Below are 27,146 nucleotides of genomic sequence, written 5' to 3'. Positions count from 1 at the left end.
CGATCGTGTGCGCACCTGCTCAGACAAAAAGAAACAGCTCATCATAAAAAAAAAATATATATTCTTTGTTAACTGGATCTTAATTATGGGCTGCTACTGTTGATTTTTTGGTGGCGTATAAATAGAGATATATATCTATATATATACATATATATACACACAAGTTACACATACACTGCGATTTGTGGTTTACTTCTGTAATTGTCATGGTACAATATACTGTCGTTAATTATGGAATTTGAAGTGTCTGGTTATAAAGAATTAAACTCTTCAGATCGGATAATAAAAATTAGGCACCAAAATAAGCTGGACGGTGCCACGTCTCAAGCCAGATTGACCGAACAATGTGAACTAATGGCAACCACCTCTCATCATAATGCTAATCAATAAGTCTTCTAAAGTTACGTTTGGATGAAAATTAGACTAGGTAGAATAGTGAAATTTAAGAATAGTAAATGAGAATGGAAAAATAATAGTGATTTTTATATTAGTATAAAATTGATGTTATTCGGATTAGTAAATGACACAAAATCAACAAGAAATCAACAAACACAAAGAACACAAGCACTCCCTGAATCTCCCTTCCCTCCCTTGTTTTATTTAATAAATTTCTGTTACAATTTTCTTCATTACACAGCTCTCTAAAATAGCAGAGATAGAACCGTATAAAAAAGGTAAACATAATCTTTCTGATTGTTACATATAATTTCTTTCCTATCTTTAGACAAACTAAATAAAGCAACAAATAACCAGCTGTGCGCAGCCAGCTGCTACCTAAACTTGCATGCGTCAATACTCCCCCTCAAGTTGGTGCATAGATATCCGTCATGCCCAACTTGCCAAGCGCGTCATGAAAAATTGCACTTGAAACTCCTTTGGTTAAAATATCAGCTAATTGATCACCAGTTCGCACAAATGGAAGGGAGATGGCATTCTCTTCTAGATTTTGTCGAATGAAGTGTCTGTTGACTTCTATGTGTTTTGTACGATCATGTTGTACTGGATTCTGAGATATGGCAATTGCCGCCTTGTTGTCACAAAAGAGCCTCATTCCATCACTTGGACCGAAACCAAGTTCACTCAGGATTTTCCTTAGCCAAATTAGTTCCTGTAACCCTTTAGTGATACCAATAAACTCAGCCTCGGCACTAGAAAGAGCTACCACCTTTTGCTTTTTACTTCTCCATGTTACCAAATTACCTCCAACGAAGGTAAAATATCCAGAAGTAGATTTTCGATCTGTGATGTCTCCTGCCCAGTCCGAATCCGTATACCCTTCCACTCTTAGGTGTCCATTTTTCTTGAAGAAAATCCCTCTACCTGGAGCACCTTTTAGGTACCTGAGAATTCTAAACACGGCTTCCATATGCTGCTCACTTGGAGCATGCATAAATTGACTGACTAAACTCACAGCATATGCTATATCCGGTCTAGTATGAGACAAGTAAATGAGCTTGCCCACCAATCGCTAGTATCTCTCTTTATTGGCCGGTTCTTGAGTTGGGAACTCTCCTAACTTAAGGTTTTGGACTACAGGGGTATCAACTGGTTTGCAGTCAAGCATTCCAGTTTCAGTTAGCAAATCTAGTACATACTTCCGTTGGGACAAAGATATACCTTGCTTGGACCGTACCACTTCAATGCCGAGAAAATATTTTAGTCCACCTAAGTCCTTCATTTCGAAATCTTTAGAGAGTCTCTTCTTTAGACTTTCAATCTCATCTAGATCGTCACCTGTGATTATCATATCGTCTACATAAATAATTAAGACAGCTATCTTTTCATGTCTCTTCCTGTAAAACAAAGTATGATCAGAATCGCTTTGAGAATACCCATATTTTTTCATAGCACTACAGAATTTTCTAAACCATGCTCTGGGAGATTGTTTTAACCCATCTAGTGTTTTTTCCAATTTGCAAACCAACTGCTGAGACCCTGAATGGTTGTACCCGGGTGGAATCTCCATATAAATTTCTTCTTCAAGGTCACCGTGAAGAAAAGCATTCTTTACATCAAACTGATGCAAAGGCCAATCAAGGTTAGCTGCAAAAGATAATAGAATTCTAATGGTATTCAACTTGGCAATTGGTGAGAAGGTTTCCTGAAAGTCAATACCATATGTTTGCGTAAACCCTTTAGCAACTAATCTAGCTTTATACCGGTCGACCAACCCATTCGGACCATACTTTACAGTAAATACCCACTTACAGCCTACCGTTTTTCTTCCATTTGGCAAACTTACCAACCGCCAGGTGTGATTTTTCTCCAATGCCTCCATCTCCACTCTCATAGCATCCAGCCACTTGGGATCACTCATTGCTTCTTCAAGTTTTTCTGGAACCCGAACAGAAGCAAGAGTAGCATCAAACTCCTTCAGGGGATTGGGCAAGTGCTCTGTTGTTACAAACTTGCTAATTGCGTAATTTCCTCCACTGTCTTCATCCGGTCTGAACCGCTTAGGAGGTTTGCCCTTGTTATGTCTGTCAGGTAATCTGTAACTTGTGTTAGAAATATATGAATCTAAATTTTCAGAGTTTGAGATTACCTCATTTTCAGGAGATTGGTCGTGGTGTGGTAAAGAGGACTGTATCATTTGTCTCTGCTCACTTTCAGGCCCGAGCACATCCTGTATCGGTCTTGGAGACCCCTGAATTGGGCTTGGAGAAGGATCGGTGGCCCAAGGACCCGCATACAGGTCAACACGCGGACCCGCAGACAAGTCAACTCGCGGACCACTGAATTGGGCTTGGAGGAGATCTGGGCCAACAGCGGCTTCTGGGCCAACAGCGGCTAATTCTGGGTTTGGTCCAGTAGCGGCAGGAGCTAGGTTCGGGCCAGTAGCAGCTGGATCTGGGTTCGGTCCAGTAGCTGCCGCTGGTTCTGGTTCTGGGTTCAGGTTAGGGCACGGATCTGGGTCCGAACTGAGGTTCCAGGGGTGACACAGACTTTCATTCGCAGAGAAACTCTCCCCCTGAGAATGAGACGTGTCCTTGCCAAAAAAACTTTCCAATTCCAGGAAAGTGACATCCATGGTAACAAATACCCTTTTAGAAACGGGATTAAGGCATTTATAGCCCTTCTGATTTTGACCATATCCGAGAAATACGCATCTCTCTGCGCATGGTTCTAGTTTAGATCGGTGATGCTTTTGTATATGAACAAATGCAACGCACCCAAATACTTTTGGTGGGAGGTTAAGAGTTGATGGTAGTGATACGTATGAAGAAAGTACTTGAAGTGGAGTTTTAAAATTTAGTACATTGGATGGCATACGATTAATGAGGTACACTGCAGCAGCAACCGCATGATCCCAATAGATTTGTGGAATAGTATTCTCAAGTAACATAGACCGGGCTGTTTCTAAGATATGTCTGTTTTTTCGTTCAGCTACTCCGTTTTGTTGTGGAGTACTGACACAACTTGTTTCGTGAATTATACCTTTAGAGTTAAGAAATTCTCGAAGTATGTTATTCACAAACTCACCTCCATTGTCACTTCTCAGAATTTTAATGTTCTTATTAAATTGATTTTGCACCATGTTAAAGAAAGATTTAAAAACATTTGTCACTTCATCCTTTCTTTTAAGAACATATAACCAAGTCATCATAGTACAATCATCAATAAATAATACAAACCATCTATTTCCAACAGATGAATTAACCGGGGACGGACCCCAAACATCAGAATGAACTAAATCAAAAAGAGTTGTTCTTTTATACAAACTACTCGGAAAAGATACCCGATGACTCTTGGCTTTAATACAGGTTTCACAGTCAAAGTTTTCATTCTCACAACCAGAAAATAAACTTGGATAAAGTTTTCTTAAATACCCAAAAGATGGATGTCCCAATCTCTTATGCCACATCCAGATATGAGAAATCCGATTTGTTGATGAACCTCTCGAAAAATGAGCCTTTCCAGTCACCATGTCGTCTAAATGATACAGTCTTCCTCTCCTAGTACCACGACCAATAATCTCCTTTGTGAGAAGATCCTGAAATATACAAAACTGAGGATACATGAGAACAGCGCAATTTAGTTCCTCACAAATCTGACCAACAGACAATAATTTAGTTGATAGAGAGGGCACAAGCAAAGTATTTGATAAAGTGAGAGAGGGTGAGCACTGAACATCTCCAGCACCCATCACAGGATATGTTTCTCCATTGGCATTAACTATCATGGTTCTCCTTGGTGAGGAAGCCTTGACTAGATCCTTTTCTGAGTAGGTCATATGATCAGTTGCCCCTGAATCAATTATCCAATCAAACTCATCAGTATGGTAATTATTAGAAACAAGAAAACTTTTACCTTCCATCTGTTCATTGTTCTCAACCGGTGGTAAGACAGAGTAACCACCCCTCGAAACCGAAGCTGCAACTGCTTGAGTTGGTTCGGTAGTACTCAGCCCAGCAGGGGCACCCGACTCAACAGGGGCTGCAGTTGAAGCACCTGCAACCATTTGCGCCTCTCCCCTGTATTGCGGCCAATCTCCCTGCTTCTTCTTCCTTCGATCTTTCCAACCCGATGGGTAGCCAATTAACTTGAAACACTTATCTCTAGTGTGTCTTGGGTTATGACAGTAAGTGCACCCAACGGCCTGACCCGAATTTGGTTTGAAATCGGGTTTGTTCATGACTAAGGTTCGTTCTTTTGCTAGCATAACCATAGAAGGTTCAGTTCCCTCCCCTTTGTGTAACATTACTGACTGACGGTTTTCTTCTCTACGAACCAATGCAAAGGCTTGCTCTATTGTGGGGAAAGGTTTTTGTTGTAAGACAATTGCCCGGATAGAATCCAACCGGTCATCAAGACCATCCAGGAAGGTTAATACACGATCCTCTTGAACGAGAGAATTGTGTTTTTCAATATCAACTGGAGAGGTCATAGGGTTTGGCCTACGGACATCTAACTCCTTCCATAACCCCTGTAATTGAGTGTAATACACCTCAACTGAACCACCGGCTTGTTTGACTCGGTTAACCCTTCTTTTCAGTTCAAAGTATTGGGTCAGGTCATCACCATCAAAAAAGGTTGTTCTTACCGAGTCCCAAACTTCTTTGGCCGTAGAGAAAGGGAGAAAGTTACCTACCAATGAGGGATCCATGGATTCGATCATGTAATCTTTGACCCGAGAATCTTCCATCTGCCACTTGTGGTAACCGCTGTCAGTTTGTAGCGGTTTGAGAGTCGAACCATCGATGTAGCCAAGCTTGCCCTTCCCTGACAGCTTCATTTTCAGCATCTGCGACCACAAGTTAAAGTTCTTCCCATCGAGTTTGATCGCCATAGCTGAACTGAGCCCATCTGGATGAGAATCGCTCGTCTTGTGTTGGAATAGTTGTGACAAGGTGGCGGATAAACTCTCTAAAATGAGAACCGCCTCAGATTTTTCTTCTTTGTCAGATTTTTCAGATATTTTTTCTCAAGGACAGTAAATCACACTTTTACCGTAAATCCGACGGTCGGATGGGCCTGGAAAGTAAATTAGCTTGGATTTGGGGCTGCGGAGCTCCTGTCAAAAATTCAGCCCGATCCGACGGACGGATCAAAAGTTACGCCTCTTTTCGTGAAGCATGCGCAAAATGCTCAAATATGCTATAGAGAAACAAAGGGACTATAGAGAAACAGGGACCCGATTTGGCTACACAAATGCTCAAAATCGTGACCCGTGCTCTGATACCATGACACAAAATCAACAAGAAATCAACAAACACAAAGAACACAAGCACTCCCTGAATCTCCCTTCCCTCCCTTGTTTTATTTAATAAATTTCTGTTACAATTTTCTTCATTACACAGCTCTCTAAAATAGCAGAGATAGAACCGTATAAAAAAGGTAAACATAATCTTTCTGATTGTTACATATAATTTCTTTCCTATCTTTAGACAAACTAAATAAAGCAACAAATAACCAGCTGTGCGCAGCCAGCTGCTACCTAAACTTGCATGCGTCAATAGTAAAAATGTTATTTGGATTGTATATTTGAAATAGTAAATAGCTGTAACTAATAAAGAATAGTGTTAATAATGTGCTAATTAAGATAAAAGATATACAAGTGGGGTCTCAAACAAATTGTCACGACGTGAAAATAACAAAAGTGATGTCAATTTTGTTATTTCGGAACTGTATTGGCGGAAATCCGAGAAGAAATTATTTTTTCTCTCCCTCTTCACACTTTCAAATAGTAGCTATTTCAACATTTACAAGGAATAGAGAATAACAATTATTCTAACTATTTCGAATAACAAAAGTGTTGTTTAAATGCACATTGTTATTCCAAATAGCTTATGTTCTCGAATAACCCCCATTCTAGTTATTCTCACTTTATCCAAACATACCACAAGTGATATATACTAGTCTAGAAGCAGATAAAAGGTGTGATAGAATAGGACAAAAGGCTTTGGAATGGACATAATTTTATAATTATTTAAACAACAAACATATTTTTACATTTTTTTTCTTCTGAAAAAATATACGATAAATTTTAGTTTTTTTGGATTAGAAATTGACATGCACGTGTCACCTCTGGATCTATATATATATGTGTGACACCGTGTTATATATTCGAAATATTGGGCTTATTGTGGTAATTTGGAGGTGTGTATTATACATTCATGATTAATTTTGTTTCATTACATCGTTTTATTAGAAAAATATTCGAATTATTTTAGCCGTACGATTAAATATTCAGTATAGTTTTTTTTAAAAACAAATTTTACTGATTGAATTACGATAACTAAGAGCTAAAAATAATTTATATTCTTTCCACCAATGGTGAAAATTTAATCTTCAAACAAATTATTTTGTATATATTTTGGTATAAAGTGACTTAATTAGACGTCTTATTGAAATTCTTTCTATTAATTAAATTATAACAAAATGATAATAAACTGCTCGATCCAGACTTTTAAATTACAATGAAGCATCGCCCATCAATTATAATTAATTAGGATGGGCTTGAAGGGGCAATCTGCATCCTCTGTATTTACGTATCATTTGAGTTAATTTTCGGACCATCCCATCATAATTCGGACCAATTCAGTCCATGCCTAAAACATACACGATCTTTTAATATTAGTGCGGATTTAAATCAAACGATCCAGATCTTAACACAAATTTTGAGTTAACTCAGAGGATACAAATTCTTGAAGATGCTGGTAGGGACAAATGACTCAATAACTGTGCCCTAAACTTTGAAGTATCTGCGAGGATAAAATTACTTTTTACTAACAGTATTTTTGCGGATTCTTCTATCAATAACACTGATACGTTCGAAAATTATTATTTTTATCGGTGACCTCCGACAATAATTATTTTTTACCTTCATAAATAGTGACATATTTTTGTAGTGAGTGCTACACCTACACAGAACTAAGGGACTCAATTTTTTAACATAAACACCTCGTATTTTATAAAACATCTTTGATAAGTTTCATACAATCTAACTGTTATTAACCATGTTATAAGTATTGACGTGACGTAGCTTGGCTGGGTATATACTATATAGCTAGTTCAAATTAATTAAAGTGTAATGTGTAATTACGCACACTCCAACAACAAATAATTGAAGATATTGACGAGAATTCATGAAGAACCTTCTTGAAACCAACTAACTTCTAGGAAGCAGCTAGGCTAATTCCTAGGTGTAGATAAATTAATATATTTTTGTTTTGTTTTGGATAAACCAATGTATGGTTGAAAGAAGATAGACACAAATTGATTGAGGTCGTTTTCAGTCATCTCCCTATCTGGTCCTTTGAAAAAAAAAAACCCATTAATTAATGTATGCTAACCGATATTTACCGACATTAATTTCCTTTAATGGTACATGTGATTAAATAGTAAGTTATGGTTTGATAACTATTTCAACTACTATACTTGTTTGAAAATGATATAGAAATTAAAGTGTGCATGTTAGAGATGTCACCTGAAATTACCTTAATTAACATAATTTTTAGTGACTCGATCTAATGCTATTGGAGTTACATTTGCGTTCAATCAGTAACCAGGACATGCAGAAGCATGCACTTCCAGTTTAATTCCTCTTATTAGTTAAAGGATTTAAAAAAAAAGTTAAAGGATGTCAAATATTGACGAAATTAAGACCAATATTTGGGATAAATTTATGTATATATGGATATATTTCTTCTCGTCAATCCCTAATATTCCCATATAAATTAGCAAGTGATAAGAGGGATCGCGCGAGTTGTATTTAATATAGTGTAATTGACTATTTTACTTTTGTTAAGTACAATTGGTAGTGTTCGGCAAGGGTAGCTTAGGCTTCCTTAGAGTTCCTTAGTGCTCTAAGGAGTCTTAAGCTTGCCAAACACTTGCTCCTTTGCAAAGTTTAAAATCATTTTCTTAAGCCTCCTTTTACTCACTTTCTTAAGCTTGCTCTAATTTTTAAGCCACCATTTTACATGGCTTAAGGCATTAAGTCTCCTTAAGAATGCTAAAGACTCACTTTCTTAAATTTATCTTGCCAAACATCTCTTTCTTAGTAGAGCTTAAAATTTAAGCCAATCCAACTTACCGAACACCCTCATTGGGATCAAGTGTTTACTGACTTTTCTTCCATATATATATATTAATTGATTGACCACTGTTTGAACAACTCAGCACCGACTTTTAATTTGGTTTTAGTTGAGTAGTGTTTTTCAGACATGTCATAACCAACTTGTTCGCTTTTGTCCTCCACATATTCAGAGTACGTACGTAATATATATGCATGCGAGATATATAGGGTCTCCTAGCTGCTGCTAGATATATCTAACGCCTAGTAACAGGCAACATTGTAGTACATTCTTCCTTTTTTGTAGTACAAAATTATAATGATGGGACACTTGGAAAAACCCCTAATTAGTGGCATAAATTTCGGTGCATCGAACTAGAAGAAAAAAGAATTTTTTTCAGAAACCATAATTAAAAAAATAATTTTTAGAGAACCAATAAGATTACTTTTTTTTTTCAAAAACCATAAGAACCGTGGGAACCTCACGGTCTGGCAATTTTTTTTTTCCAGACCGTGTGCTTCTCACGGTCTTGGAAATTTTTTTTTTTTTTTTTTTTTTGATTTCTTCACACCTGCACGAAAATTGTCACAGAAGATCCGCAATTTTTTTTTTTTTGATTTCCAGACCGTGTGGTTCCCACGGTCCACCTAAATTGAAATCAAGACCGTGGGAACGGTCCGGTCTTGATGAATATATCTCAAGACCGTGGAAACCCCACGGTCCGGTCCCTATTTGTTTCACTGCTTCTTCCTTGTCGAGTCAGTGCATCTCTTCCCCATTTTTTTCATCTTCTCTCTCTTTTCTTTCTTCCTTCCTTCCTTCAGTTAAATTTTTTTTTTGTACTCTCATAATTAGTGTGTTTATTTTTTTTAATTACATAAGTTTGTATATTTTTGAAAGAGGAACAAAAAGAGCTTCAGATCTACAAATTTCGTTAGGTATGTATTTGATTCTTTTATTTTTGATAAATAATATGCAATTATGAATAAATGAGTAGAATAAATTGTTTATGTAGTATAAATGGTTTATGTAGTAATTGTAGTATAAATAAATGGTTTATGTATAATTTTTTTCTTTTTTGTAGTATAAATAGTTTATGTGTATTTTTTTTATTAGTATAAATGGTTTATGTTGTAATTGTAGTATAAAAAAATAGTTTATGTAGTAATTTATTTGCATGTAGGTTTCTTTAGTGTAATTGTAGCAATTGTTGGATGATTTATTTATTTGCATGTTTTATGTAGATGCATGGTTTATGTCCATGTAGTTTTTTTTAGTGTATATGGATGTAGTTTTTTTTAGTGTAGATGAATGTAGTAATTTTTGGATTATTTATTTATGATTTATGTAGTAATTGTAGTATAAATAAATGGTTTATATATAATTTTTTTCTTTTTGTAGTATAAGTAATTGTAGTAAGTTTATTTTTTCAATGACGATCATATTTTAGGTTGTAAAATTGAAAATGATATCGATTATTGATTATGAATTTTTTTTGTTCAGATAATGTCTCAAGTGATAATAAATGTTTATTATGGACGCGAAATTTCAGACGCACCGACCTGCACATTTCCTGTTACTAATTCAACCAGTCTTCATGAGCTAAGAAAACATATATATGTTAGCATTCATTTGCTCCCTAGTCAGTTCGATCTGACAATCAAGGCTCGTTTGAACACGGCACCACCTGGCTCAGCAGAAAAATACCAGTTATTTAGCGTAGACGAGGAAACGATATGGCACATGATGCTTGAATATGCCACTCCGGTACTGAATTTTAAACTTCTTGATTTAGTGGTTGAGTCAGTACCAGTTGATAGTCATACCAATTATGACCCATATCCGGGTAGTGTACCTGGAAGTAGTAGAGACACAATGGTGTCTGATTCACCCATATATTGTGATGACCCACCCGAAATACCGATAGTGGATGATTTGGTAACTCGTTTTAACGAGATGAATAATAATACTAGCTCAGACACAAACTCTAGCTCAGACACAAACTCTGACCTTGGTGGCTCAGCTGTCGGGGAAGATGATATGGCTGAAATGGAGGATCAAATTAGAATGCAAGATGTAATGAAGGAGTGGGTAAATTCTATTCCCTTTATTAATCGAGGATTGCAGCATCATTTTCCGGCATTTAATGACGATGTGCCGATGCCGTACAAGGATGAAGCATTTTTTGGTTATCCACCCAGAATTGACGGTCAATTTTCAGTGGGACAGATGTTTGACTCCAAAGCCGATCTTAAATCCCAGTTGGGTGCATTTGCCCTAAATAATAACTTAGAATTACAACAACAATATACCAATCGTACTGGTTATGTAGTTGTATGTAGAGCAGAGGGGTGTCCATGGAGGGTGTACGAAAAAACCACTGAGACGGAAAATTGGACAATTGCAACAAACCCAGACGAGCACAATTGTTACAGTATTGCTTGTAAAGTAGACAGTCGTCAGCTGACTGCCAGGATGATTGCAGATGTAATCAGACCTGGTCTAAAGGAGGACCTGGAGATGTCAATTAAAGCATGTCGATTTGCAGTTAGAAATATATACAAAATGGTTGAGCCTTCATACAACAAGATTTGGAGAGGGAGGGAGTTGGCTATTGCTGATTTATTTGGTTCTTGGGAAAAAGCCTACGAACTGCTACCTTCCTTGCTCGGTGCAATCCAGATGTCTACCCCAGGAACAAAATACGTAATTGAGCACGAACCATCTACAAAAATGGGCATCCGTATTTTCACCCGTGTGGCATGGGCTTTCGGTCCATGCATTGAATCCTGGCCATATCTCCGACCAGTTATAAGTGTAGATGCTGGACACCTATCCGGCAGGTATAAAGGGAAATTATTCATGGCATGCGCTTATGATGCAGAACAACAATTATTACCAATTGCGTTCGGAATTGCGGATGAGGAGAGTTCATCCAATTGGGGCTGGTTTATGCAATTTGTACGTGAAAATGTTGTCGGTCCTGGTCGGATATGCGTTATATCAGACCAGCATGCTGCAATCCGTTCAGTGTTTGATAGACCTGATTTAGGGTGGTGTGAGGAAAGGGGTGAAGCAGTTCATCGATTATGTTCTCAACATATTGCGTCAAATGTTTACAAGTTGTGCAAGGACCAAATTATCAAAAAAATATTCAAGAAATTTGTGTGTAAGATGAAACCTTGGAGGTTTTATGAGGGTATGGATTTGATAAAAGGCAGGAGTATTACTACTCATCAGTATGTCATGTGGTGTGGCAAACGGTTGCAAAATCTCGAAGAAGAGCCTTTGCAACTCCATAAGTTGGCACAATGTCATGACAGAGGCCTGAATAGGTGGGGTATAATGACTACAAACGGATCAGAATCCTTGAACAACGTATTTCGAGTGGCTCGCCAGCTGCCTGTAACAGCAATAGTTGAGCGCACATTTTACAAAGTTGTGGATTGGTATGTGAAAAGAGGTAGGGTCGCTCAACAGTGGGTTCAAAGAGGAATGAGATTTTCAGACAACATTTTATCAGTTTTACAATATCGGACTTCAAAAGGATTAAAGCATGAAGTGATACCAATGGGGCCCAACGTTTTTGAGGTCGTAGTTCATAATGGAGTCGTCAAAACGGTATGTCAGCTGTTTACTTAAATCTCATTCCATAAATCCTCCAGAAATTGTAAATACATTAATCGAACGGAGCTTGAATTCGAATCGGGAAACATTATAGTCCCGAACAACTCCATAGCATATGCTCGTGTGTGCTGATCGATAACATCCTGGTCCTCCACTTCATCCAAATCCGTATTTGCAAAAAAATTTCTCAACCATGCAAGACGCACATAGTTTTGTAAAATTGTTACTTTCTCATTGGGTTCACCCTTATTCTCCACCTTTTTATGATAAAAATCATTATCATCCCATTCGTAACCATCATACACTTCCTGTCCTAGGCAATCTAGGATCAATTGTGACCAATTATCGTCAGTACATCCAGAGATAGTCTTCCCTGTAAACATAGATGTTAAATAAAATTATACTAGTACAAAATTTCATTTAATAACAAAATTTTAAATTAGCAGCAAAAAATATTGTACCGGTAACAGATAAGCCCCACAAACAGCTGACATCTTCCAATGTCACCGTGCACTCCCCTACCGGAAGATGAAAACTATTTGTCTCGGGCCTCCACCTCTCCACGAGAGCAGTGATCAACTCTCTATCAACTTGGCAGTGGTGGACTTCGACCATCTGATACAATCCTAGATTCTTCAAACCTTCTTTCATAGTTTCATGATAGTCAATGTGCATTTGCAAAGCTCCAGGACGCAGTGCATGATCAGGCTGGAACAATAATTTTAATGCAAAAAAAGTTTAACCAAAAATTAAATTTCAATTCAAGAATTTAATAAGTAAATTTAAATCCAAACCAATATTGAACAAACACCTTTACAGATGCCGCATGTGATTGATGTTGTGCATGAGGCAACTGCAATAAAGATTCTTCACTTCCTTGCATTTTTCACTGCAATATAAATAAATACATACAAAAAAAATTAACATTCAATATTGACATGCATAACATGCAAACCCAATCACTACATGCATACTCAAAAAAACCTACATGCAAATAAATTCCTACATAAACAATTTATTTATACTATAATTACTACATAAACCACAAATAAATAACCCAAAAATTACTACATTCATCTACACTAAAAAAAACTACATGCATCATGCATCTACACTAAAAAAAATTACATGCACATAAACCATGCATCTACATAAAACATGCAAATAATTAAATCACCCAACAATTACTACATGCATACTAAAAAACTTACATGCAAATAAATTACTACATAAACCACAAATAAATAATCCAAAAATTACTATATTCATCTACACTAAAAAAAACTACATGCATCATGCATCTACACTAAAAAAAATTACATGCACATAAACCATGCATCTACACTAAAAAAAATTACATGCACATAAACCATGCATCTACATAAAACATGCAAATAATTAAATCACCCAACAATTACTACATGCATACTAAAAAACTTACATGCAAATAAATTACTACATAAACCACAAATAAATAATCCAAAAATTACTATATTCATCTACACTAAAAAAAACTACATGCATCATGCATCTACACTAAAAAAAATTACATGCACATAAAACATGCAAATAATTAAATCACCCAACAATTACTACATGCATACTAAAAAACTTACATGCAAATAAATTACTACATAAACCACAAATAAATAATCCAAAAATTACTATATTCATCTACACTAAAAAAAACTACATGCATCATGCATCTACACTAAAAAAAATTACATGCACATAAAACATGCAAATAATTAAATCACCCAACAATTACTACATGCATACTAACAAACTTACATGCAAATAAATTACTACATAAACCACAAATAAATAATCCAAAAATTACTATATTCATCTACACTAAAAAAAACTACATGCATCATGCATCTACACTAAAAAAAATTACATGCACATAAAACATGCAAATAATTAAATCACCCAACAATTACTACATGCATACTAAAAAACTTACATGCAAATAAATTACTACATAAACCACAAATAAATAATCCAAAAATTACTATATTCATCTACACTAAAAAAAACTACATGCATCATGCATCTACACTAAAAAAAATTACATGCACATAAAACATGCAAATAATTAAATCACCCAACAATTACTACATGCATACTAAAAAACTTACATGCAAATAAATTACTACATAAACCACAAATAAATAATCCAAAAATTACTATATTCATCTACACTAAAAAAAACTACATGCATCATGCATCTACACTAAAAAAAATTACATGCACATAAAACATGCAAATAATTAAATCACCCAACAATTACTACATGCATACTAAAAAACTTACATGCAAATAAATTACTACATAAACCACAAATAAATAATCCAAAAATTACTATATTCATCTACACTAAAAAAAACTACATGCATCATGCATCTAAACTAAAAAAAAATTACATGCACATAAAACATGCAAATAAATAAATCACCCAACAATTACTACATGCAAATAAATTACTACATAAACCACAAATAAATAATCCAAAAATTACTACATTAATCTACACTAAAAAAAACTACATGCATCATGCATCTAGACTAAAAAAAAATACATGCACATAAAACATGCAAATAAATAAATCATCCAACAATTACTACATGCATACTAAAAAAACCTACATGCAAATAAATTACTACATAAACCACAAATAAATAATCCAAAAATTACTACATTAATCTACACTAAAAAAAACTACATGCATCATGCATCTAAACTAAAAAAAATTACATGCACATAAAATATGCAAATAGACATATCACCATACAATTACTACATTCATCTACACTAAAATTATACTTAAACCATTTATTTATACTACAATTACTACATAAACCATTTATACTACATAAACAATCTATTCTACTTATTTATTCATAATTATGAATTATTTATCAAAAATAAAAGAATTAAACACATACCTAACGAAATTTGTAGATCTGAAGCTCTTTTTGTTCCTCTCTCAAAAATATATCAACTTATGTAATTAAAATAAAAATTACTCTAATTATGAGAGTACAAAAAAAAAAAAAATCTGATGGAAGAGAGGAAGAAAGAAGAGGAAGAAAAAAAATGGAGAAGGGTGCGTGGGGGAAGAAAGGGCTCTGGCTCGTGGGGGATTAAAACTGAAGGCCAGACCGTGGGAAGCACACGGTCTTGAGAATTTAACGCCGGACCGTGGGATGCACACGGTCTTGAGATTGGAATTCCTAAGACCGTTCGATGCATACGGTCTTGAATTTCATTTCGGATCTTCTGTGGCAATTTTCGTGCAAGTGTGGACAAATCAAAAAAAAAAATAAAAAAAAAAAAATTTCGCAAGACCGTGAGAAGCACACGGTCTGAAAAAAAAAAAAAAAAGCCAGACCGTGACGTTCCCACGGTTCTTATGGTTTTTGAAAAAAAAAAAGTAATCTTATTGGTTCCCTAAAAATTATTTTTTTAATTATGGTTTCTGAAAAAAATCCAAGAAAAAAGAAAGAAAGAAAATATAGACCAACAATATATGTATGTATATGTATGTGTGTGTGTATGTGTATGTATATGTATGTGTATGTGTATATATGTATATGCTCAAAATTCAAACGTATACTAATTATAACTGTGCCGTCACGACGGTCTGTTTGTACTTCCCACAGTGGTTTGTTAAACTGCCAATGAAGATTTAATTTGGCTTCATAATATTAATACGTACGTATATTAAAGAAATAAATATTTATTGGAAATATGCATATAAAAAAACAAGAAGAAGAAGAAGAAGAGAAGAATTTATAGTATGCATGTAAAGGTCTGTTAATACCTAAAAATGGTAAAAAGTGACAGCTGTCCAGTGTCCACCTCTCGTATACGGGGGTAAATAAGAATAAGACAGTTTTTTTAATGAAGTAAAAAAGGGAATGATGACGATTGCAATGTCCCCCGACATTTTTATCCAAATATATATATATATATATATATATATATATATATATATATATATATATATTTTATTAAAAATAATCAAGGTTGAGCTAGAATTTTAAAAATATCCTACCCGCCTAGAAATTTGGCAGTCAGAAATTTTTATTCCCACCTGCCAAATTTTTCGACGGCCCGGAATTTTTTTTTTTCAACTCAACTTTGCACCTCTGAATAATATAACAAAACACCTTCAAAAATCGTGAAAATTGACTAACATGCAGACTTGACATCGTAAAACAAGGCTGTGAAATTTCATACAAAATCTCCAAACAGGTCGTGAGATGTCGACTCTCAAAAATTGCCCGAATTGCTGAATGAGTGCACTGAGTCCAACTTTGCACCTCTGGTTAACATAGCAAAATATCTCCAAAAATTGTGAAAATTGACCAGCATGTAGAGAATTCAAAAATATACAGAATTGATACAAATTTTAATTTATGTAGATTTTTTTATAGTTAGTTATGAATTTTCAAAGTTTAGCTTTCGGAAAAACTTTAAACAGTCATAACTTTAGCTAAGAAAGTCAAATTTGCGCGTATGACCACTTTTCAGAAAGGGGGGGATGAGACAGATCAGAATATTACCTAGGGAAGAAACTCCGGGCATCCAAAGCATCAAAATTTCAATAAAATATCGTTTAGTGTCTCAAAAATTCAGTTAAGTTTTCGTTCAAAAAAACGTCGTTTAGCAGTTCGGGCAATTTTTGAGAACTGATATCTGACGGCCTGTTTTGAGATTTTGTATGAAACTTTACATTCTTGTTTTAAAATATCAAAAATGCATGTAGGTCAATTTTCATGATATTTGGAGATGTTTTGCTATGTTAATCAGAGGTGCAAAGTTGGGATTAGTGCACTTATTCAGCAGTATGGGCAATTTTTTAGAGCTGATATCTCACGACTTGTTTGGAGATTTTATATGAAACTTTGCAGTCCTGTTCTAAGATGTCAAGACTATATGTCGGTCAATTTTCATAATTTTTGGAGATGTTTTGCTATGTTAACCAGAGGTGCAAAGTTGGGGTCAGAATGAAACCTTCAACAGTTCGGACAATTTTTGAGAGCTGATATCACACGACATGTTCGGAGATTTTGTATAAAACTTCTCAGCCCTGTTCTACGATGTCAAGAATACATGTCGGTCAATTTTCACAATTTTTCGAGATGTTTTGCTATGTTAACCAGATGTGCAAAGTTGGACTCAGTGCACTCATTCAGCAGTTCGGGCAATTTTTGAGAGCTGATATCTCACGATCTGTCCAAAAAATTTGTATGAAACTTCATAGTTATGTTCTACGATGTCAAGAATGTATGTCAGTCAATTTTCACAATTTTTGGAAGTGTTTTGCTATATTAACCAAAGGTGAAAAATTGAGGTGCAAAAAAAAAAAAAAAAAAATTTCCGGCCTGCTGAAAAATTCGGCGGGTAGAAATAAAAAAAGTCGGGCCACCGAATTTTTTGACGGATTAGATATTTTTAAAAATCTGTCTTAAACCTAATTTTTTAATAATTTTTTTTTTTTGGGTAAAAATAAAAATGTCGGCAACCCTATTTCTCAAAGATTTTAAAATTTTAATTTATTATAATAATTATCTCATTTTAATATGATGGTTTGTCGAAGTTAAAAATAACAGCAATAGAGTTGGGAGTTAAAATCTCACCATCCTTTTTTTTAATGGAGCCTGATAATTGTACTTCAAACAAAATTTTCGAGCACATCCTCCATGTAGTTTAACAGAAAAAACTTTCAATGTTAGCTAACTTTCATTTCTAGCGCTAATATCCAAACATTTAGAACTCTGTTTATAACATTTTACAATGCTAATCGCAAAAATTTAAACAACTATTTACAAGCATTAAAATTTTAAATATGTATAGTTTTAACTCCTAACTACTTTTGTTTTCAAGCAAAAAATAAAAAGATTCATTTCACTCACTTGTTTTTTCTCTGATCATTCTCATTTATTTTTTCGACGATCTGTGATGAATTTTGCAAATATAAAAATATGAACGTTTTTTTATCTGATGTTCTCTTTCAAATGAGATTCATGAAAAAAAACTTTCGAGTTATAGTTGTGTCGTAATTTTTTTTACCATTTTAAATCTCTGTGACTTTCATTTTTATTTTGCTTCAAAATAATTTAAACTCATTAATAACACTTTAAATCTCTAGAATAAAACATATAAATCTCATGTACAAAAATTTAAACCTCAACAATAACACTTCAAAGCATATAAACCTCAACAATAACACTGCATTTACAAAGCTCATGTACAAAGCCTTTCGAGTTATAGTTGTGTCGTAATTTTTTTTACCATTTAAATCTCTGTGACTTTCATTTTTTTTTTATTTTGCTTCAAAATAATTTAAACCTCTGTTTACAAGCATATAAATCTCATGTACAAGCATACAAACCTCATTAATAACACTTTAAATCTCTAGAATAAAACATATAAATCTCATGTACAAAAATTTAAACCTCAACAATAACACTTCAAAGCATATAAATCTCAACAATAACACTGCATTTACAAATCTCATGTACAAATCCTTGAAAATTTTAATGGTTGTAAACATAATTAAAAACTTGAAAATTTAAAGTGCTCATGAGTTTTACTTTTTAAAAAATAAATTACTTTAAAATTGCTCAAAAATATTTCTTCATGGATCTTATTTGAAAGATAAAATTGAATTATAAAACGTTTGTATTTTTAGATTCGTAAAATTCAACACGAATCGTCGATAAAATAAATTATAATTATCAGAGAAAAAATAAAAAATAGTGGGTGAAAATAATCTTTCATTTTTTGTACAAAAATAGTTGAGAACTAAAACTATCTAGAAATACTTTCAAACATAGGTTTATATGTTTGTGAGTAACATTTTAAAATATTATAAACATAACTTTAGACAATATTGAAAGATTTTTTCTATTAAACTACTTGGGGTACGCGCTCGGGTATGATGACTCGGGAAATCAGAACATTTCTCTTTTTTAATTTGTCTCATCTTTTCTCATTTAATTTCTTGCAATAAATCCTGGTTTACTTTTCATCACTTAATAGTTGCTCAGAGCGAGTTTTGATTCTTGATTGCATTATCTTTCACTATATTCACTCATCAGCTTGATGCTCCGTATAAAATATTGTTAGATATTCAATTTTTTTTTTTAAATTGAATCAATTTTAAATATTTTAAGAGAACAAACATCATTGATTTTATTTTTAAAAAAAATAACTAATAGGTGGAGGCACAAATATGTTTGCTTCATCGATCCGCAGGATCGGTGGAGTTATTTACTAATAGTTTTTGTGGTTATGATTGTATAGATGAGTCATAAAATGGCTTCGCCAATCCAATAGATTGGTGGAGCAAATGTCTTTATACCTCTATCGATCCAATTGTGCTTGTTTCGTCAAAAATATGAAATTTGGTTCTATTTAAAAAAAAAAAACGATATTCTCCAACACTGGAAACTATATCTGTGCTATATGCTGCTCAATTAAGGAAGTACGTACCAACACTACAAATTAAAATACATATTATGCTATTTCTTCCCCTTTCTATTTGATTTGACGATTGATGTTTTAAATAAAATCCTACAAAAAACACATGCAGCATCAGGCTTAGGAAATTTTTCAAGGATTGATAATATTCTTAATTTGTATTTTGCAAATGATAAGTTGATATTCATTAAGACTAATGCAAAAATGATTACTCCAACGGATTTGTGTTCAGAACTTTTTTGAGTCAAGTTGTTTTAGATTAATATTCTTTAATAAAAGAAAAGTTTGCATTGTTTCAGTTCATATTTCGATCTAGCTATTACCGTTCTCCGTTTTGACCTCTAGTGTCAGTGTACCTTGACTACTTTTTTGCACCTGCTTTTTATCTCAACATTTTCCCAAACTTGCCGCACTAATCGCTGCATCCTCCACATGGCCCCGCCTTTTACTCTCCTATATAAACCAACCCTTGTTATAGTTAGTGCAAAATAGAGATACGAGCACTAGCCTTCCTCTTAACTAAGAACCACTTAATTGTCAAAAACTATTCTCCTGGACTAGTAGAAACATACAACCAAATAATGTTGCAATTAACTATGTGATTCCCCACCTGCGAATGCACATACAGCGGCCACTCCCCCATTCATCCATATACACACCGTCATTCCCGATGGGTCCCCTCCGTGCAAAAGGCTGAAACACTAACAAAGAGGTGGTGGTCATGGGAGCAACTGGTACCGGAAAGTCAAAGCTGGCCGCAATCGCTCCTCCACGGCAGACTCCCAGGCCTCCTCCGCCAAATCGCCCCTCTTTCTGAACACCTCAGTGGAGTCGATCCTGTTGATAGTCCATCCTGGCAAGCTAGCAAGATGGTGAATCTTATCCAATTGACAACATGTCAGCTTGCATGTGTTGGTCTTAATTTCATCTATGGCATTTGTCAATTGTATCCTGCGCTCTGATTCTTCCAGTATCCCTTCTGACCTCAGGTAACCATCTAGCTCTGGCACGCCGATTGCATGTCTCAACCCCTTGTGTAGTCAGCATTGGGGTCAAAAAGAACTCTAACCTCCTCGACCAGGCCCTGTTCGATCATCCGGTCAACTCGTTCAGAGACAAAATCATGAAACACTGACAATTGCACATCAACCCAGATAAAGCAGCATTTGTAACGGGACCTGAATTGCCCGTTTGCCCCGTCAACCAGCTCTTCGATGTAAGAGTTGGAGCCACCAGCTATGATTGGCAGCAACCTTCTCTCTGTAATCGAGTCAACAGCTCGAGTGGCATGTGCACGGAAGTCTGAGGCGGTGAAGTCTGTATCTGGGTGGACCCCATTGATTAGGTGATGTGGTACCCCTATGCATTCTTCTTTCGTGACCTTGTTTGTGACTACATCGAGGCCGTCATATACCTGCATCTTGTCAGAGTTGACGACCTCGCCACCCAGCCTTCATCTATCTGTGCTATATGCTGGTGATCGACCTTGCCAGAAGCCTTCATATATGGTAACCTTCTGCTTTATTTATAAATTAATATTCAAAATACTAAAATATAAAAAGTTGCATTATTTCCATGACTAGCTAACTTGGTAGATTATAATTATGATCAAAAGTTCAAATAACGTTTATCGCGTCATAGTGAAATGGATAAAAAAACGACGCTATACCCATATAGCGCCGCTATAGCACGGAATTGCATGCTATAGTGACATAGTTTTTATGGTCCGAAAATGCTATAACAGTGCTATAGCATGCTATTTAGAACTTTAATTACAATACGATAATGATATATTTGTTTTTATTTGGTAGTCACAAATAAGGTCACGAAAGAAGAATTCATGGGGGTACCACATCACCTAATCAATGGGGTCCACCCAGATGCAGACTTCACTGCCTCAGACTTCCGTGCACATGCCACTCGAGCTGTTGACTCGATTATGGAGAGAGGGTTGCTGCCGATCATAGCTGGTGGCTCCAACTCTTACATCGAAGAGCTGGTTGACAGGGCAAACGGGCAATTCAGGCCCCATTACAAATGCTGCTTTATCTGGGTTGATATGCAATTGTCAGTGTTGCATGATTTTGTCTCTGAACGAGTTGACCGGATGATCGAACGGGGCCTGGTCGAGGAGGTTAGAGTGCATTTTGACCCCAATGCTGACTACACAAGGGGGTTGAGACGTGCAATCGGCGTGCCGGAGCTAGATGGTTATCTGAGGTCAGAAGGGATACTGGAAGAATCAGAGCGCAGGATACAATTGACAAATGCCATAGATGAAATTAAGACCAACACATGCAAGCTGACATGTTGTCAATTGGATAAGATTTGCCGTCTTGCTAGCTTGCAAGGATGGACGCCACTGAGGTGTTCAGAAAGAGGGGCGATATGGCGGAGGAGGCCTGGGAGTCTGCCGTGGAGGGGCTATCGCCAGCTTTGGCTTTCCGGTACCAGTTGCGCCCATGACCACCACCACTTTGTTAGTGTTTCCGCCTTTTGCATGGAGGGGAACCATCGGGAATGACGGTGTGTACATGGATGAATCAGGGAGTGGCCGCTAGCTGTATGTGCATTCGTAGGTGGGGAATCACCTGGTTCATAGTTAATTGTAACATTTTTTGGTTGTGTGTATGTTTCTACGACTCAAGGAGAATAGTTTTTGACAATTAAGTGGTTCTTAGTTAAGAGGAAGGCTAGTGCTCGTATCTCTATTTTGCACTAACTATAACAAGGGTTGGTTTATATAGTAGAGTAAAAGGCGGGGCCATGTGGAGGATGCGACGAATAGTGGGGCAAGTTTGGGAAGTTAAGATAAAAAGCAGGTGCAAAAAAGTAGTCAAGGTACACTGAGTACTAGAGGTCAAAACGGTGGTCTGTACTTTGTAGGCCTAAAGTACCTCAAGTTTTGAGTTTAGATTTGAACGACCAGATCTGTTTGACACAAATGTTAAAGAGACACTGTGCATTATACCTCGGACCATATTGATTCGGATTTTGATCGGATGGTCCATATCTAAATTCAAAATTCGAGTTACTTTAGCGACCAGACTCGACTAATTAGGAAATTAATATGGGGACCATTAGAATTGTCACATCTTTCGTGATCGGACTCGACTAATTAGCAAAGTAATTGGGGGACCATTAGAATTGTCACATCTTTCTCTCTCGGAATTCGATCCTCTAAGATATCTCATATTTTGCGTGACTTTCTCGGAAATCCCAACCGTTTAAATACGTTCTACACGAATCTCAAAGCTCTAATAATACTCCTCCTGCGCTATCCCCGAATAGGCACCGGATACGTCGGTCACGCAAAATATGAGATATCTCAGAGGATAATGCACGCTCTCGAAAGGACCATTCTGATTGCAGGGCCGAAGTCTAAACTTATTGAGATGAGTTTGATTAATTTCACATTTAATTCAAACTTAGGCACAAATTAATTTCCAGACTATTCAATTTGGATGGGTTTATAACCTCGTCCACACACCCTGGAGCTCCTTTAAATTAATCATCCGCTAGCCCCAAATCCAAGCTCGGATTATAATAATCATCAGTAATAAATCACTTGGATAAACTCCAAATGGCCACTTCACAGTGCTGGTGAGGTACTGGTTATGTTTTTGTCTGTATAGTTTATTTCTTTTAATGAATTTTAGGCATGACATTAATCCCTTATACAGTATAGGATATATTTGCACATATCATGTTTTAGTTTTTCTCGGCTTGTTTTGTTATTGTAGTTCAGATAATAGCATTGACTTTTATCAAGCCATAAACAGTTTACATTGTATAGCACACATCTTCTCTTATCTATGCCATAACACATGCACATTTATGTCAAAAATGTTAACCTAATTTATGGTACTCATCATCCGGTGTTATCAGCCAAGGTTGTTGTGGAATTGGCAAAGTCAGATGATATCAAAGCTGCAGTGCTGCTTCATCCCTCTTTTGTCACTGTTGATGATATTAAAGGTATAGATTTTGCTTCAGTTTATTCAATAATTATGGTATTATTTTGTTATTGGTGGGTACTTTGCCGGTACTGGCACAAGAACATGCACCAGGCTGTACCAAGCTAACGCCTGTCAGTTGCCAATCAGGTGTCTGCTTATTTTTCTTAGGTAGAGAATACTATTCTTATTTCTGTTGCACCAGGTGGCTTATTTTTCTCTCCAAACTAATTGAATGTACAAAATGAATTTCAGAGGTGAAGGTCCCCATATCAATACTTGGAGCTGAGATTGACAGGACTACCCCTCCAGAATTGACTAAGCAGTTTGAGGAGATTCTCTCTACCAAACCTGAGGTGATTTGAATTTCTAAACTAACCCTTACCCGTGACTGATGGAATTGGGAGTCTGACACTTTTAAAAAGTGCCATAGTAATGCTTATCGGACCCATATCTGACAGAACTAGACCTACTTATGCTTCTAAACTAATTATTGCCAATAAAAATGAAGTGAGCATACAATTTTGAAGCTTGATTAAATTATTATATATTTTCTTATGATAATTGCAAACAGGTGCCAAGCTATGTGAAGATATTTCTGGGAGTTTCACATGGATGGACTATACGATATGACGTCACTGACAAAGGGGCCGTGGAAAAGGCTGAAGAAGCCCACAAAGACTTGCTAAATTGGTTCAACAAGTACGTTAAGTAAATAAAATGATGGCCGTGTATGATATATGTATCACGAATGTCATGGCAATACTGAGAGTTTGTAGTGACAGGTAGTTATGGGATTAATATTTAATATAATAAGGGTTTGAATTTTGAAGTATAATATAATTTAGTACATTATCTTATGTTGGTAAACATATTTGTAAGTTTTGCAGCTAGCCATGATTTTTGTTGTTGTTGTGAAAATGAAGTTTCCTCTTCCACTGCTACTTTTGCAGGACAGATCGGATGGGTCTATTGTTGTTATTCCGATTCCAACCATTCAAAGTTCTCCATATGCGAATCTCAATGAAGAAACTTTTTTGTGCACAAATCTCTAGGAAGTTGAATGTTTGGGATATGATTATATGAATAACAGGAACATGTTATTCCATTGGAACGGAATAACAATAGATTTATTTCCGTCTATTGTTGATTTGTGTTGTTGTTCTGAAAATGAAGTTTCCTCCTGCGCTCTACTTTTGCAGGGTAGATCTGATGGGTCTATAGTCTATTGTTGTTACTCCGATCCCAACCATTCATAGTTCTCCATAGGCCAATCTCAATGAAGAAACATTTTTGTGCACAAATCTCAAGGAAGTTGAGTGGTTGGAATGGGAATAACAGGAACATGGTATTCCGTTGGAATAATAGTAGATTTATTTCCGTGTATTGAACGGATATGATGAACTATATTGTACCAAGATCCATGCTGACTGTCATCAACTATTTTTACAGATCAGGCATTTTTGTCCAGCTGGGAACAAATATATTATAGAACATAAGCATGCCATGGTTGAGATAGCCCAGTAATAATATTCCTCTCACCTTAGGAACGCGTTTTACTTCGCAACTCACCGTAGCTCATCTCTCTCTATATATCATTTGCTGACACTTGTGCCCCCACAATTGGAGAAACACTGTTACTTCGTTTACTGAGTTATTTGTTTGTTTACTGACACTCTTTCATATTATTCTATTAGGTTAGTTATTTGTTCTTTCAATCCGATCATATAATTAGATTCCCCTGTTTCTCAGCCAAAAAAAAAAAAAAAAAAGATTCCCCTGTTCTTTGTACCGTCAAATCTTATTTTAAAATATACAACTGAACTGCTCTCCATTTTCTAAACAATGGAGAAACACTGTTACTTCACAGTTATTTTAAATAATCATAATTATTATTATTCACAATTTCGTGCCTTTATGATAATTCCTTGAAAAATATTGTGTTGTTGTTGTTGAGTTATATCATAACTATTAATGATAAATGAACTATCAATATTGTATTTTAGTTAATTTTCAATAAGAAAAAGGGTTCAAAAAAAGAAGACACTATTCCAATTACCTTAAAAGTGAATAACATGTTTAATTAGTCTTTTCTTTTATAAAAAAAATGTAGCAATATTACACATTCATAATCTTTAATAAGTATGTGTGTTGCTTATAATACATGACATAATGATGATAATTTCTAAGAAATATAATATTACACATACAATAAACACATAATTTAAGTCAATACTAACTTTTGCTATCTTTTTAATTAGCCCCTTAATTCATATTTACAAAATTAAAAAGAACAATAAATACTATCAAACATGGATAATCTCCATTTTCCAAACAATGGAGATGAATATTTAAGAATAAAAAAAAAAAGAGAGAAATATTTACCCACTTTTTGTACTTCAAATTAAATTCTCCAATTGTGGGGCCCAGTGTCAGAAAATTAGTATAAAATAATATGAAAGAGTGACTAGTATCAGCAAATGATATATATATGGATACATTTTTTTTGTTCAGATACATATCTCGTACTGAGTCACTCAGCAACTTTAATTGTCTGTTTGTGACCACATTTTTTATTTTTTATTTATTCAGATACATAAGAACTCATAACACTTTGTTTACTGAGTCACAAACAGTAATAATAAAAAAAAAAAGGAGTTTACCAAAAAAGCAAAAATAGAAAAGAAAAAAAGAACCAAGTTGCAGAAAAATCCTGAGTCGCACGATTTTTTGCGACTTGGGTATTTTTAATAAAAATCCAATAAACCTGTTATTTTTATTAAAATATATTGAAAAATAGGTAAAAATAAAAATGTCGGCAGCCCTATTGCTCAACGGTTTCAAAATTTTAATTTATTATAATAATTAGTATTAATCTCATTTTAATATCATGGTTTGTCGAAGTTAAATATAACATCAGTAGAGTTTGGAGTTTAAATCTCACCATGCTTTTTTTTTAATTGTCCCATCTTTTCTCATTTAGTTTCTTGCAATAAATCCCGGTTTACTTTTTATCACTTAATAATTGCTAAGAGCGAGTTTGATTCTTGATTGCATTATCTTTCACTAATTCACTCATCAGCTTGATGCTCCGTATAGAATATTGTTAGGAGGATTCAAATGTCTTTATTTTTTGTGTCTTCATCGTGCTTTTATTTTTAAAAATTTTTATAATCAAATATAAAACTGAACTAATTCACAAATTCAACCGAACAATTTTAATAAACTGATAATCCAATAATTTAAAATTTAATTCAAAATTTTTTGGTTATGTTGAAAATCAAATAAATTAAAGTAATGAATATCGCAGGTACCGGTGAATGCATATCCTCTGCATTAACTCAAAAGGAAATCTTTTGAGCTCAACCGTCTGATTTTAAACGGAGCTAATTCGGCTTCTGCCTATAACATATGGTCCCTTTAATATTTGTGCAAATTTAGTTCTCACGAATTTTAAAACAGATTAAATGGTCGAGATCTCTTTTGAGTTAATGCAGAGGATACGAATTCGGTACCGGTTCGGATCTATCAAGCACATATCGGAAATCAA

General features: G+C 35.1%; 2 protein-coding genes and 1 pseudogene across 2 annotated transcripts; 2 read left to right on the top strand and 1 right to left on the bottom strand.

Annotated features, from left to right (window-relative positions):
• Window positions 1–12,157: 12,157 nt before the first annotated feature.
• On the bottom strand, window positions 12,158–22,155 carry LOC144544024 (adenylate isopentenyltransferase 3, chloroplastic-like; annotated as a pseudogene).
• On the top strand, window positions 21,457–22,006 carry LOC144544025 (adenylate isopentenyltransferase 3, chloroplastic-like). The gene is made up of 2 exons (XM_078292446.1): window positions 21,457–21,937; window positions 21,984–22,006. The coding sequence occupies exons 1-2, from the start codon at window positions 21,481–21,483 to the stop codon at window positions 22,004–22,006; spliced, it is 480 nt and encodes a 159-aa protein (XP_078148572.1). The 5' UTR covers window positions 21,457–21,480.
• Window positions 22,156–23,223: 1,068 nt separating the features above from the next.
• On the top strand, window positions 23,224–24,511 carry LOC144544131 (endo-1,3;1,4-beta-D-glucanase-like). Its single transcript, XM_078292535.1, has 5 exons — window positions 23,224–23,243; window positions 23,437–23,454; window positions 23,530–23,618; window positions 23,852–23,952; window positions 24,171–24,511. The coding sequence occupies exons 1-5, from the start codon at window positions 23,224–23,226 to the stop codon at window positions 24,309–24,311; spliced, it is 369 nt and encodes a 122-aa protein (XP_078148661.1). The 3' UTR covers window positions 24,312–24,511.
• The last annotated feature ends 2,635 nt before the right edge of the window (window positions 24,512–27,146 follow it).

This window comes from Carex rostrata, chromosome 26 (assembly GCF_964058835.1).
Source record: "Carex rostrata chromosome 26, lpCarRost1.2, whole genome shotgun sequence".
In the NCBI taxonomy this organism is placed as follows: Eukaryota; Viridiplantae; Streptophyta; class Magnoliopsida; order Poales; family Cyperaceae; genus Carex; species Carex rostrata.
Note: the sequence above shows the minus strand (reverse complement) of the source record. Positions and strands in the feature narration are given on the sequence as shown.